Below are 16,141 nucleotides of genomic sequence, written 5' to 3'. Positions count from 1 at the left end.
AAAATCTTATTTTAAAAATTAATTAAAACAAATGGTTCCTTTATTCACATGCTTCTCTCTTAGAGGTATTTTATTCTACTTGTCAGTTTCATACATCTAGGTACTTTAAAAGTAAAATAAAAAATATATAATGTTGGTTATACTACATTTAAATTTCTGAACAAATTTCTGATGGAGAGGGGGAAGAAATTGCATTTAACAATCTTTTAATCTTTCTATATCAAAGCACCTCTTGACCAACCATTGGAAAAATACATATTTTGAATCTTTTTTTTTCAGCAGCAGTGATATATTTTTATATGTCACTTTACTTAAACTGATTTAAATCACATATTAGGCTTAAAGTTCCTTCTGACTAATGGCACAGCTCAGTTTAGTAGAAGCACAGACTGTAACCATTAAATAGATCATGTATAATTAATAATATTTCAACTCTAGATCTCCAAAGCCTAAAAGATTAGATATTTAGCACAAATCAAAACTCCAGAAAATACCTTTGGTATATAGAATAGTATAGTTTAAAAGATCAGCTGCAGGAAATAACTTAATTACCAAGGATGTTCTATTGTTTACTCTAAAAAAATTTGCCACCTGTTAGCTTATTTTAGGTAGGCTGGTTCCTTGAAAAAAATTTGGGAGAATCTAATGAGACTTTTGCTCCCCTGAAAATAATCTTTGAGAACAGAGGGTCACTTCCAAAATGCAATGAAGCATCTCAAGTAGAACTGTAAATGTGCATAATTATTATTAAAGACTAAGGAAATTACAATCATATTAAAATTTGTGAAGAAACTCTACTCCATACTCACAAACTATATCCATTTAGCCATCTTGTGAAGTCTGGCTAGGCAATTAAAGCTACTTGCTACTACTTAAAAAAAAAAAAATCTATTTCCTTCCTATCTTAGTTCAGAAGCATCTCTTTATATATAAAGTCAGTGTTGATCCAAAGACCAAGCAAACACATTCACAGAAACCTGGGACTGCTTCCTGTCCCCTTTTGCCATGTTGTCTCTATAGTCCTAAGCCTGGAAGGAGTTTGAATGGGACCTTCAGAGTCTTACTAGCTGTGTGATCCTGGGCAAGTCATTTAACCCAGTTTGTCTCCATTTCCTCATATGTGAAATGAGTAAACCACTCCAGTATTTTTGCAAAATCATACTATTATATACAGATTTGGAACCAGAAGGATCCCTAATAAGTCATTAAGTCTTAGATTTTATTTTTATAGACTAGGAAACTGAGACACAAAAGAGAACAAATACCTGTCTTAAATTCACAATTAAGTAGAAGAGCAAGAAGCCAGGTCCTCTAACTTTAAATTTAGAGTTCTTTCTACCATCATAATTATGCCAGTGCTTCTTGAATGCTTATATAGCAACAAAGTAATAGAACTAAATAAAATTGAATCTTAAGATTTTTATCAAGTCAGGAAGTTTGGATTTTTAAATCTAAACTTCCCCTTCATTATAAAACCTAAGTAAAAGTGTTTAAGTTAAGCCCTCAGATGGCTGTCTCCAAGCTATTTTAGAACAAATATTATCTTCCTTATTCAAAGACTTTTTTCCCTCTCCACCTCCTCTCTCAGCATTCTTTGAAAACCAAAATTATTATCAAGAACACCAAGCAAGCTCCTAAACTTGTTAACAAAGTTCTCCTCCCCTCCAAAAATTAAAGAATCCATAAAATTATAGAATTTTAGATGAAAAGTTCCTTGAAAAGCTACCAAGTTGAAATCTATCATTTATATAGCTCCAAATATGTGCCAGATGAATAACTATGATTAGAAAAGATTGCATGAAAAGATACATAATTTGAAGCTAGGTATTCCTGATTCAAATCCAGCACCCTATTTACCAATACCATACTGTCTCCCAGGTCATGTCCTTTAGCCAGTGATGGTGACTTACAAAATTATAGAATGATTAACTATTACCAACAATCCATTAGGGCAAAAGTAGTAAAACAGAATGCACTTTGTGTTTTTCAGATTTAAAAAACTAATAGACCAAGAAACAGCCTACCACAAAGAAAGAGAACAAGAGAACAAGAAGAAAGTCACAGCACTCAAGGAGGAGTTGACCAAATTGAAATCATTTGCTTTGATGGTTGTGGATGAACAACAGAGACTCACTGAACAGCTCACCCTGCAGAGTAAGAAAATCCAAGACCTGACCACAACTGCTGAGCAAGCACACGAGAAAGTAGCTGTTGCTGAAGCCAAAGCTCAGGAAGAAGAGCACAAGGCCAGCAGGTTAGAAAGAGAATTGCAAAGACAAACCAAAGAGCTCCAGGAGAACCAGGGAGAAATAATGGCCAAACTCACCAATGAAGACAGCCAAAATCGGCAGCTCCGGCTAAAACTAGCAGCACTTAGTCGCCAAATTGATGAATTGGAAGAGACAAACAGGTCTTTACGGAAAGCAGAAGAAGAATTACAAGAAATAAGAGAAAAGATCAACAAGGGAGAAGGTGGTAATTCCAGTATCCTGGCAGAAGTGGAAGAACTCAGAAAAAGAGTATTAGAGATGGAAGGCAAAGATGAAGAACTTATAAAAATGGAAGAGCAGTGCCGCGATCTCCACCAAAGGTTGGAAAATGAGACATCACAGAGTAAGGACTTTAAATTGGAGGTTGACAAACTCAACAAAAGAATCATGGATTTGGAAAAACTGGAAGATGCCTTTGGCAAAAGCAAGCAGGAATGTCATGCTCTGAAATGCAATCTGGAAAAAGAGAAGATGACAACAAAGCAATTGTCTCAAGAACTAGATGGTTTAAAAGTTAGAATCAAAGAGTTAGAAACCATTGAGAGTAAGCTAGAGAAGACAGAATTCACCCTAAAAGAGGATTTAACTAAATTGAAAACATTGACAGTGATGCTGGTTGATGAAAGGAAAACAATGAGTGAAAAAATGAAGCAAACAGAAGATAAGCTACAAGCTGTTACATCTCAGCTTCAAATGGAACAAAATAAAGTGACATTGGTTACTGAAAAGTTAATTGAGGAAAGCAAAAGAGCGCTAAAGTCCAATACAGATATAGAGGAAAAGGTGTACAGTGTGACCAAAGAGAGGGATGAACTGAAAATCAAGCTTAAAGCGGAAGAAGAGAAAGGAAATGATCTTTTATCAAAAGTTAACATTCTGAAAAAGAGACTCCAATCACTAGAAACTATTGAGAAAGATTTTCTCAAAAACAAATCAAAACAAGAGATGGGTAAGTCAACAATAGCTGTACACCAAGAAAACAATAAGATTAAAGAGCTTTCTGAAGAAGTGGAGAGACTGAAACATAAATTAAAAGACATGAAAGCTATTGAAGATGATCTCATGAAAACTGAAGATGAATATGAGTCTCTTGAAAGACGCTATGCTAATGAAAGAGACAAAGCTAAATTTTTATCAGAGGAACTTGAGGATGTTAAAATGGAACTTGCTAGGTACAAGTTAGCAGAAAAGACAGAGTCCAGTCAGGAACAGTGGCTTTTCAAAAGGCTTAAAGAGGAAGAAGTCAAATCTGGTCACCTCTCAAGAGAGGTAGATGCATTAAAAGAAAAAATTCATGAATATATGGCAACTGAAGACTTAATATGTCATTTACAGAGTGACCATACAATTCTACAAAAGAAACTCAATCAACAAGAAAACCGAAATAGGGATTTGGGAAGAGAGATTGAAAGTCTCACTAAAGAATTAGAGAGGTATCGACATTTCAGTAAGAATCTCCAACCCAGTCTTAATGGAAGAAGAATTTCTGACCTTCAAGTATTTTCTAAAGAAGTCCAAACTGAACCAGCAGACAATGAACCTCCTGACTATAAAAGTCTCATTCCTTTGGAACGAGCTGTAATTAATGGTCAGTTATATGAGGAAAGTGATAATGAAGATGAAGATCCTAATGATAATGAGTCAACAGTGTCCTTCAAATGTAACTCATCTACTGCACATCCGGTCAACAGAAAGTTATGGATACCCTGGATGAAATCCAAGGAAGGTCATCCTCAGAATGGAAAAATACCAGCCAAACAGAATGGGAGCTATGTGCAGCCTGGGGATCTGGTCCTAAGTCACACACCTGGTCAACCTCTTCACATAAAGGTTACTCCAGACCATGGGCAAAATACAGCCACCCTTGAAATCACAAGTCCTACTACAGAAAGTCCTCACTCTTACACAAGCACTGCAGTGATACCCAACTGTGGTACCCCAAAGCAAAGAATAACTATTATTCAGAATGCCTCCATAACTCCAGTGAAGTCAAAATCCTCTACTGATAACCCCATAAACTTAGAGCAAGGCACATCCCCTATTGCCATGGCTACCCTTGCCAGAGCACCAACCCCAGAATCCTGTGGCTCTCTAACTCCTGAAAGGACAATGTCTCCCATTCATGTTTTGGCTGTGACTGGCTCAGCAGGTTCCCCAGAACAGGGACGGTCACCAGAGCCAGTGGAGGTAGGGGCCAAGCATGCTGTCTTCAGAGTTTCCCCAGAGAGACAGTCAACGTGGCAGTTTCAAAGGTCAAACAGCAATGGTTCAAGTGTGATAACTACTGAGGATAATAAAATCCACATCCACTTAGGAAGCCCTTATATGCAAGCTGTGGCCAGTCCTGTGAGGCCTGCCAGTCCTTCAACTCCACCACAAGATACCCGAACTCCAGCCCTAATAAATGGAACAGCGGGCAAAGCAACAAATAAAGTCACCAGCAGTATTACTATCACACCAACGACTACTCCTCTCCCTCGACAATCACAAATTACAGTAAGTAATATATATAACTGACCCCCTCATCATCATCATCATCCACACTGACATTCTTACAAGCAACTTACCCTCCCTTTTCTTCTTACCTCTCTTGCAAAAAAAAAAAAAAAAAAAGGTGGAACTTTTACTTTAGGAGAGATTTGTGCATGAACTGTACAAGAATATATAAAACTAACTAAGTTTTTGCCTGCATAGTCATATCAAGTGTGCACTTACTGTATATCATTTGTTTGTTTGTTTGTTTTTTTCATTTACTTATCTGTATGGAAAATATTTAGTCTGCACTTGTATAAATGCATTTTTATGTATTTCATTTTCCATAACTCACATTAATTTTGACTGCAATTTGTCTTGATGAAATACTTTAACATTATAAAACAGTAAATAATTTGTTATTTTTACCATTGCTTGCTGGATTTTCTTTTGGTCATCTTGTGTGATATTTTTGCACGTACAACAGAATTTTATTTTATGTCTAAAGTATCTATTAATTCTACCCTTAAAACAAGACCTACTACCCATTTATTTTTGAATATCCACATTAAAAGAATGGGATGAATGGCACAAATAATCCAAAGAACAGATTGTCTAAAATGTATTTTCAGAATTATTTTATATAAGCTATTGTTAAAGTTAGTTTGCATCCTCTGAGCAAGAAGATAAAAGAGAATAGGAAACACTAGCTTTGAAATACAGGTCTGTAGTCAGCCTAAAATTAAAAGTTTTTAGTGATGACTAAGCTTTTATTAATTTTCTATGTCTCATCCAAAACTATAAAAAGAAAAAATCCAACCCATATTATCAACTATTATTATATAATAAGCTCTGTGCTTAGAATAGTCACTCAACCAGTTTCAAAGAAAAAATGTAATTTGCTGCTAATTTACTTTACAAAAAACTTGAGGTTTCTCTTCTTGGTACCACACTTTTTATAACTAGATTGTACTCAAAAGCTTGTGTCGAATTTTTTTTTTTTTATCTCAACAAGCAAAAAAAAAGCCAAAGAAAACCAGAATGAACTCATTTGGAGTGAAAAAGAAGGTACCTAAAGTATTATTTCCTGAACTGATTCTTCTTTAGTTATCAATTGTACCCTTTGTAATTTACAAGGAACTGATCCATTCAAACTCCTGAAGTTTTTTGAACCTGAATTATGGGATTTATTGATTTTATTAAATCCATTAATCCAAAGACAAAACATAACTTTTCAGAGAGATGCATTGTGAGTTCCTGAATTAGACTGAGTTCTAAGACAAATCAGCCCGTTACACTTTCCTTTTCCAACTCTAAAACCATTTATTAATTCAATGAGATCTCAGTTTTCATAGAGTCCCAAATTTATTATAGTTCATCTCACTACTCTTAACTGAGAGATGTTTAAAAATAAAACCAATCTTCCTCCTTTCATAAGCATCTTTTGCTTTTTCTGTATAATCACTTATTAAAGGACCAAAAAGCTAAGGTTTTGTTGACAGAAACACCTCCATGGTGACAAACTCCAACACCAACTTCACAGGATTGCATCATTATCCAGTGAGTTTGGCAAAAATCAGAGTCTGGCGATGCATGGAAAAGCTTGTGTTTAGACACATTTATCTTGGGAACCAGCAGTGACCCAGCTAGAAGAAAAGATACTTAGCAGTTTAAAGGAGTTTTAGTCATATGAAATTTTCAGCAAAACCTTTAAGAAAAATTACATACAAAGTCTTAGTCCTTAAAAGGTAGGCATTATTTATTAGCATCAACTAAAATAATTTTTCAGCATCTGATGATCTGAGAATTTCAGAGTGATTCATTGCTATGTTTCCTAAATAATTATATCTATTTCAACAATAGAGAAGTTAAAAGCCTTATGTTTGAGAGGGATGACTGGTCACAACTCAAATAAGTACTAGAAAGAATGCAGAACATCTGGACCAAAAACTATATCCATTACTTCATGGAATTAATGTCTACTACAATGTAAAGCTAAATATTACCTTAGACTGAAGGAATACAGGGTTTTCATCATGATGACATTTATTTGTGCCATGTTCCATGATTGCAAAGCACTAATTGTCTTATTATCATCCTAGATCAATGCTTCTGTAGGTAGGCACCCCAAGTGTTAAACTCAAATGTGAAGAAAATAGCTTTTTTAAAGAGTTACTTTCTTTCAGAGATTCCTCTACCAAAAAGTCATTAGACTTATTTTACATCACAGTTTTAAAATGGAATAAAATTTCAGGAACATTAATAGATTAATAAACTATACCTAAATCTTTTGTTTTGTTTTCCAATTTTCCCTAAATTGAATACATAGTGAAGACCTTTAATGACTTATGAAAAATACTTCTCACTTTTTAAATCTCTAAATAAATTTTTCCCCATAAAATCATCCATGTACAGCTGGATCTTGAAGTAATAAAAGTTTAAATCACAATTCAGACTATTAAAATCATTGATCACTTCTTGCCTTTTGATTTAGGATAATTTCTCATTTGACAAAAAAAATTCTACTTGTGTTATGTAAAGGAAAAAGTCATTTACAATGTTAATGAAGATGTATTAAAAGCTCAAGGACAGAAAATGGCAACATGGTCCCCCATCTTAATATATTCAAGACCTTATTCCCTGTTCCCCGCTCCATATTCGCTTAAGTAGAACTAAACTTTGTAGTATTTTCCTCTTACATACTACCAATTAACAGCTGTTCATAATTTTAAATACATTAAGTCTGACTCCTAAAAATGTGTGTGTGTGTCTGTGTGTGTGACCTATATAAAATGAAAAGAAGGATAGAGAAGACAAAAAAGAAAATGAAAACATTCTGGTAAATGAATTACAACAGATTGTTAAATAATTCAAATCTCTATCCTAAATGAAGAAAAGCTTGTAAAATTCCACGCCTTTTCTTATATTGTAGGATTTTCTGTGAACCTAACAACAAGATGGGATAGAGGTGGGACATAAAATGAATTTCTCCCCCCATTCTGAGGTCTTTTTTTCTTTCCACCAGGATAGCCACTTCTAAACTTCTAAGGGCTAAAAACATCTTAGCAGGTCATGCAAAGATGATGATGATGGGTTCTGAAATATCTAGTCACAAAACAAACACAACCATATAAACACAACCATATACTTAGAAGTACATACTTATGGTTAGGTTTTAAAAAGCCATAAAAGAAAAAAATTGGATCTTTCTTCACTTGAAAATATATTTCTTTGTATTAGTGCCATATGGAGGATTTCCACTTTCCCTCATTTTTAAAAAATATTTTTTATAAACATTTATTAAATGCCTATTATATTCCAGGCACTTTGTTAGCACATGGGATACAAAAAAAAAAAGCTTAAGACAATTTCTATTCTCAAGAAGCTCCCCGTCTGGAGAGACATGTTAACAATAACAACCATGTGCAAACAAGATATACAGATAAACTGAGAGTCATCAACATGGGGGGGGGGGGAAGGTTATAGCATTAAGAAATAATCAGGAAAGGTTTCCTATGAGGTAGGATTTTAGTTGGGATTTGAAGGAAGTCAAAGAATAGATGAGGGAGAGAGGGAAAGAATTCCAGGAATGGGGAATAATCAAAAATGTATGGAGTCAAGAAATGGAGTGTCTCCTGTGAGGAATGGCAAAGAGCCAGGGTCACTTGATTGAAGAGTGAATGAATAAAGTTTAAAAAGATTGCAAAGGGGAAGCAGATTCTAAAAGGCACTGCACTACAAACAGGATGTTATATATGATGCTCAAGGTGATGGGGAGTTGACATGGTCAGCCTTAAGCTTTAGGAAGATTACTTTGATAGCAATATGTGGTAGATAGACTGTAGGGGGAGAGACCTGAGGGAGGGGATTATAATAGCCCACAGATATGAGGTAATGAGGACCAGCACCAAAGTGTGGTAGGCGCATCAGGGAGGAAAGGAGGCATGTTTTTGAAATGTAAAATCGACAGAGCAAGATTGGCACCACAAAAGAGATGCAAAAATATGGATGGCATGGGGTATAGAAGGTAGCACCAGGAAATCGTTACATAAAAAATCAAAACCAGTCAAAGAGGCTTAGGTAGAGTTGACCATATTTTTTCAAAAGAAAAAAAAAGGATCTTAAAAGATGTAAAGGAGATTATGGGATTTATTTTTATAAAGAAATGGCATCTCTTTTTAAAATATCAGATTTGATTTAGGACAAATTTTAATTTCAGCACAATTCAAAATGTCAGACCCTAACAATCTTTTTGGATTGATTTGCTAAATTTTATAGGATTCTTCCTTCCCCAAAGTACTGAGAGATATTTAAAATCCAAATGAATTAGGATTTTTTCCCTTAATTTTTATTTACTGCTAATTTCATGACAATTCTCAATATTATTTGTGGGAGACAATTTCTGCAATATAGCAAATCCAGGGCATCAATAATCTAAAATCCCCCTTCATGTTCCTTTATTTAAATAAAAAAAAAAGTTGTCTTTTGACTTGGGTATGGGAATACTGAAACTTACATCTATCATTTGAATTTAAGAATTACTATACTTAAAATGGGCTTGAATATATACTTCAACACTATTTTATCATTGTTGGCTAGTCTTAACTTTGTAAATTCCAGTCCAACTTATGTTACAAGTAAAAAGGAGTGGGGCAGTTTCAATTTTAGCCTTTAATGGCTACTTGGGACTCTATCACAAAACCACTATGGAGTCTGGCATAGCTAGTAATTCTTGCTGCTCTGACATCATGGACCAGAGCTATAAAGAGCCCCAAACCTAAGAATTAAAACTATTGGACAGTTGGGAAAGCAGTAAAAATGGTCAACACGTAATACTACAACACTATGTAACATTTTTCCCATGATGTTCCAATGTCCTAAAACTAAGAGTATTCCTAGAGTCAAATTAATCATTTCTTTTTTATTAATTTTTAAGATTTTTTAAGCACCTACTATGTGACAGTTACTATATTAGGCTCTCTAGATTAACAAAAAAAATTAACACACTCCCTCATAAGTAACTTATATCCTATTAATGGGCACATACACATGTCAGCTGATAAATGAACTTTTATTAAGCACCTACTACGTGTCAGGCACTGTGCTAAGCTTTGGAGATATGAAGAAATACAAAAGACAGTTTCTACATTCAAGGACTTCACAATCAAATGGAGAAGACAATATGCAAAAAACCATATACAAACGAGCTACATAAGGGATAAAATGGAAATAACAGAGTGAAGGTACCAGAAGTAAGAAGAATCAGGCATAGCAAATATAAACAAAATAAATACAAAGCAATCTTTTCAGGAAGGACAAGAATAGCTGAAGAAATCAGGAAAGGTGTCAGAGAAAAGATAGTATTTAAGCTGAGTTCTGAAACAAATAAAACCACTTCCACTACACTTCTAATACTACAATCCTATAACTGAGGACACAGCCTCAGAATAAAATCCTTATTTTACAAATGAATTTGGTTTACATGAAATACTTCTTTTGAGTATTTCATTACATAACCACCTGAAGAAAAGTTAAAATGAATTCATTCTCCTTCCAAACTGTTCTGACCCACCTAACTCCAAAGAAAAAAGCTATTGGTACTTTTTTATATTACTCAATCCCTAAACTCATAGGAAAGAGCAGGATCAAGAAGCAAGAAGAGACATAAGCACTCATTCATATATATAGGAGTCAATAAAAGGTCTGTCAGTTGTAATAAGGATTACACTACTTAATTTGAAAAAAAAAACTGGAATTATTCTCTTCTAAGCAAGAAAAAAATAGGTTGTTTAGACAAGTTAAGAAAATCATTTAATAATTTTTCTCATTTACAAAAATAAAGATTTTTTTAATATCATAAGCTTTTAATAAATGCTTTCTCATTAATTCATTCACTTTTCATTCAAAAATGCTTTGGCTTTGAAAATGGCACACACAAAAGAAAGATAAAGGACAATGTTGTTCAAACATTGCTATCATATCTGATTCTCCGTGATGCCATTTGTGGTTTTCTTGGCAAAGATACTGGGGCAGTTTGCCATTTTCCTTACCCAGTTCATTTTACAGATGAGGAAATTGAGGCAAACAGGGTTAAGTGACTTGCCCAACGTGACACATATGAAGTGAGAGGAGGGTAGGGGTTGTTTGGTGTGTCTGAGGCCACATTTGAACTCAGATCTTCCTGATCCCCCAAGTCCAGCCTTCTATCCACTGTAACCTAGCTGCTCTCAGGAAAATGAGTAATTAAACTAGTAGATTTCTAGATCTATCTACAAAATAATCAATAAAAGTATAAGCTGTGAAACCATTTGGACTCAAGTACAGTATAGCATTAAAAGTGATTACTGAAATACCTAGGGTACAATGAATGTATGAATGTTTTTAGAGAAGAAATCTACTTTATCTGTCCTTTAAAAAGCCACATAAGCTGCTAACAATAAAAACACCTTTCAAACATGGTAGCTAACAAATGCAAATTTAGTTCAAAGAAATTTAAAAATTTCAGAAACAAGAGGTTCATTATACAGGCATAATCACTGATGTTTAGTACTTGTTTTCCAACATTAGAAATTCCAAATTGGATAATGCTATTCATTCCTGACCGTTATTATTTGCATCTTCAGAGATAGAAACTAAACCGTTATCAGTCATTTGTGGCTATTAACTTAGTTAGAAAATAGTGTCAAGGATGCCCAAATCAAAGTATTGACTATTGCCACAGGGCAGCTAGCTTTGCAGGGTTCCCAAAACTGTATACTCTAAATCTGAGGTGAGTCCTTTCACAAATAAGAGTAGAAAGAAAAAGAATAAATCCATTACCTTTTTGGGGAAGGAGGTTGTGCAATAAATGGAAACTTATACCCTATTAATGGGTTATCTGTGACATCACCCTTGAAGGGCAGAAAATTTTACCAAGGCAAGATAGTGACTGGGTCAGATTCCTTCTATACAGTTACCTGAGCAAATGCCATGTATGATGCTAGTTCATGGAGCAAAGTTTCCACTAAGGAAAGACAGAGAATATTCATGTTATTAGAAGGGTAAAATTAGGAGGTGTTCAGAGGCTTTTCTAAATGGAATACCAGTGTTAACGACTCCTACCCTCCTGTCACTTCATATGATACTAAGTGACCTTGTTAAGCAAACAGGAACACACATTTCTGGGAAATCTAGTAATTCATTACAATCAAAATAATGCCCCAAATCATCTGAAAATGAGGAAGAGAATTGAAAAGGATTTCAGAGCAGAATTCAATCTATAAAAAAAATGCTACTTTTCTATCCAGTATGGTTTAGATACAATCTTGATTCTATTAGTTTGAATGAAAGAGGCTGTCCTAAATAAGGAAGCAATGTATTTTATTAACTTTAAGTATCATCTAAATTATGGATGTTTAACGATGTTCTAGAATGTTTTTTAATATATATTTTGGAAATTATATTTTCACTGTAATTGGTTTCCTCTGTAAACAAATATTTTATATTATGCACCTAAGAACATTTTTCAGAGAAGGGAATTATAGGCTTTACCTGGCTATCAGTGGGGGTCATGAGAGTTAAGAATTCCTGATGTAAATCAATTAAACTATTTACATTTTAAAACACAAATTTCAATTTAACTAACTATGGCCCATGGTATAGTATTTCCTCTGTATCAACTTTCTCCTGTGTTGGCATAAACATTTTTCTGAGATTTAAGTCAATGAGACTCTTGCCCCATTTCTGCTTTGATTTTTCTATTATTTTATATATTTTCTTATTTCTATAAAGAAATAATCTTCATGCTTGTCATTAATTGTATCATAATATTCCAGAAAGTTGTACATTAAAATGCCTATTATCCTATAACTATATAAAAAGGGATTCCTCTTTAAGACTTTTTAGACAGAAAAAAAAAAAGATATTCCAATAAATTATCACACAAATCCTTCTCCCTGTACCTTTTTTTTCCCCTACATAAAAATCACTATACAAGAAAATTTTTGCAAGCCAGAGGAAAATATAAGCAGAGGAAAACATTTTAGAAGCTTGAGGGGAGACAGGCACCACCAGGTGTTATAAGCACAGTTCTACTCTGCCAGATGGAATTAGAATTCAACTTATTCCACTCTTCTGGTCAGTGTGAAACAGAGTCCCCTGAGAGTCTCCTTTAACTTGGATCCAAGGACCACTAGGAGTCTGGTAATAAAATAAAGGTCTTTTTAAATGCTTGCTATTTGATGGAGAAGCAGATGATGGCTGGAAGCTCTCATTCTTTCCCCATCCCAAACTCATCCCACACCCCCTCATCAACCCTAGAAAAAATTCCACCCACTTCTGGCCAGCTTCTTCAAATTAATTCCCTGTGTCACCTCATGTCCCTAGGCCTGTTTTTCCCATCTATAAAACGAAGATGTTGGACTAAATGACTTCTAAGGTCTCTTCCGGTTTGAAAATTTCATGATTTTTGATCCTGTGATGCTGTATTTCTTGGGAACAGTTCAAGATACAATTATAAAGCATGTGGTAAAAGTTAGCTCCTAAAGGAAAAGGAAGGAATATGGACTTTGTCTCTCATCATTGCTGACTGAAATAAATCTGATAGAAATGATTTTTTAAAATCCTACATATTTTTAAAATTTAAAGCCATTTTAATTTAAATAAGTCCCAAGTTCCTTCCTAGAACTTCTACTGGACCCTTTCCGTTTTTTCAAATTTAATCAAGAATGGAAAAAGTAGTTTGCCTGCACAATGCCAAGCATCTTATGGACAGTTAAAATTACAGCACTGGGAATACTCAGAGACCTCAGCAAACTAAATGAATAAAGAAGCCTAACTGCTTTATAATTTGATAATATAATTGCAAAGAATGTTGTTACTTGGGTTATTCAAGGAATTTAACTAAGGAATATCTCAGCAATTACTCCATCAGATCATTAGACGAATAGATGTTATAAAATGCTACTCAGATCTGAACTCTGGCATTAAAGGCTCCCCTCCTGGGTAAAATATTGCTCTTTCAAAAAGCTTATTTTTAAAATCATAAAACTGATTGAGATTTTGTGATCCCCTTAAAGTAATACTTTGAGAATTGAAATGGCTTTCTTAATGTGAGTTTTTCTTTCAACAATCCAAATGTCCCTTATTGTAGTATTCTTTTCAGACTAAAAGACTTCGGAGTTTGTTTATTTATTTGTTTTTAACTTTAAGAAAATCCTACCAATTATACAAAAATCCTACCAATTCATACATATTTACATTCAGGCAACAAATGATACTGTAAAGTGCCCACACAACTACATTGTCATAAGAACGCATCTTCTCTTTTCCATTTATTTCTTCCCTTTCTTTATAGGTCTCCATCATTCTTCCTAATTTTGCTCTTCTTTAATCCTGAGTCTCCAATCAGTTGATAAAGACTTATTAAGAGGCTACTACGCGTCTAACATTGTGTTAATTGCTGAGGATTCAAGGAAAACCAAAGACAGTAATCCCTGTTCTCAAGGAGCTCACAATGTAAAAGGGCAAACAATATGCAGATAATTATTTACAATCAAGTTATACATAGAATGAATTGGAAATAATCAGCCAAAGGAATGCACTAGAATTCATGGGGAAGTCAGAGAGACTTCCAGGAGAGTGGCATAATCCTATACTTGATATAACTTCCACATAAATATTGAATCAAAGCTCCCTTAACACTTATAAAATTTAGTGGTTCTCAAATAAACTATTAATTCATTTACAATATATACTTTTTACCAAAGATAGTGGAGAAACTGGCTCTGCACACTGGCTTCCCATTCTAACACCAGGCTTTGAATATCTAACTTCAGATGCTAAAAAAGGTTACATGTCTTTTTTTTTTTTTTTTTTTTTTTTGGATTCCAACAATTACAGTCAAAAGAGTGGAGATAAATTATGCCACAAGTAAATGTTTATTTCAAAGGTCAGGCTACAGAGAATAACACAGGTCATTGATTACATATTTCCCAGTATCATAAATAAAGACATATTGAAAAGGTATGTCAAAATTGCCATTTTTCTTAGGGTAATTCCCAGTAATATTATTATTCTCCAATATTTTTCCTCTGAAAAAAGTGTCTTTGCTTTCAAAAGGGACCCTTAATATTTTGATTTAAATTTTAAGCAGTCCACTAATCAAACTCTTAGTAAAGTTAGCTCAACAGGGAAAAATGTTAATAGAAACTAAAGTTAGCTTGTAAATAGCTTCATATCACAATGAAGTTCATAGTACAATATAATATCCATCTAGAGGCCTGACATTTCCCATAAGGATGTGGATATGGCATCATGCCTCCAGAACAAGTTCAGGAAAATGTGCATTAACACAATAGTTTAGTCTTACTTAAAGCCATTTGAATTAAATCTGTTTCACAAGATATATTGCAGGAAATGCTACCTGTTTCAAGGAAATCTCTCTATTCAATAATTTTTAGATTTCTCTAGAGAGTAAAGAATACTGGGAGAACAACAAGATAAATAATAATTTAAAGTCAAACCCAGATTTCTCTGATTATGACTCTCAATAAGGCAGGAAAACTGGATTTGAAGAAATTGCCCTATTCTTGTTTCTATTCCTCTTAAAGAATTTCTCAAGAGAGTGAAATTTCCATAATGGCAACACTACCCAGACAGAATAGTAAAGGTGTCAGGTACACAGCATTTACTGCAATGCACAGTAAGGGCCTTTACATTATGAGCCAACCCTACAATATTTTCATCCCTAAGCAAATAAAAAAGAAAATTATAACTCCAGTAATCTCTCTGTGGGTCAGCTGCACTTGTACCAGCTAAAGAAATCTTTCAGAGTTCTAGCAATTAAAAATTAGAGTCAGGCTTTGCAGAGATTCATGAGCACTAATGCAGAAGCCTATATAAATGTAGCCCTCTTGTTTTCTGGGGCAAGAAAACATGAAAAAAAGAGAAATAAGAAGAAATAGGGACACCTTATCCTGGAAACCAAAGCAAGCTACAGCAAAACTTCACCATTTGAAAGATGCTTAAGCTCCGTTTCCTGGTGTCCAGTCACCATTCCCATGGCTATTAGTTTAGGAACCTAGAGTTCATTATTGGAGCCTGAAAATATTCTTATTGATGTGAGAGATATAAGATTACTGTAAGTTTACAGTTTAACTGTGAGGTTCGAAATGTGAAGGACTGTAGGAGTTTGAGGAATCTACCTTTATCAAGCAGTGAGAGTCACAGGCATATGAGGCAGTTGCTAAATCATTTTTCTCACAACTGAGCAAACAAATATGTAGAGTTACATATTATAATAATAGTTGACATTTATGCAATGATTTATTGCTAGAAAGCATTTTACATACATTATCTCATTTCATCTTCCTAACAATTGTCAGTTTTTCCAAAGACTCTTTCTAGAAACCTAGGAAAGT

The 16,141-nt window shown here is 34.1% G+C and overlaps 2 protein-coding genes across 8 annotated transcripts in view; one reads left to right on the top strand and one right to left on the bottom strand.

The window, feature by feature from the left end:
• CMSS1 (cms1 ribosomal small subunit homolog) overlaps window positions 1–16,141 on the bottom strand; it is a 402,077-nt gene that overhangs the window by 367,422 nt on the left and 18,514 nt on the right. The window lies entirely within an intron of this gene.
• Window positions 1–16,141, top strand: part of FILIP1L (filamin A interacting protein 1 like) — a 334,108-nt gene that overhangs the window by 306,745 nt on the left and 11,222 nt on the right. For 6 of the 7 annotated variants that reach the window (XM_051985178.1, XM_051985180.1, XM_051985177.1 and 3 more), the window contains one exon: window positions 1,991–5,170. In XM_051985178.1, the coding sequence (XP_051841138.1) occupies window positions 1,991–4,787 (2,797 nt within the window). In that variant the 3' untranslated portion in view covers window positions 4,788–5,170. Of the gene's footprint in view, window positions 1–1,990; window positions 5,171–16,141 lie in introns of those variants that run through there. The other variant, XM_051985183.1, reaches the window with a different exon arrangement.

This window comes from Antechinus flavipes, chromosome 3 (genome assembly GCF_016432865.1).
Source record: "Antechinus flavipes isolate AdamAnt ecotype Samford, QLD, Australia chromosome 3, AdamAnt_v2, whole genome shotgun sequence".
NCBI lineage: Eukaryota > Metazoa > Chordata > Mammalia > Dasyuromorphia > Dasyuridae > Antechinus > Antechinus flavipes.
The sequence above is the reverse complement of the archived record's forward strand: the minus strand, read 5'-3'. Positions and strand labels throughout refer to the sequence as shown.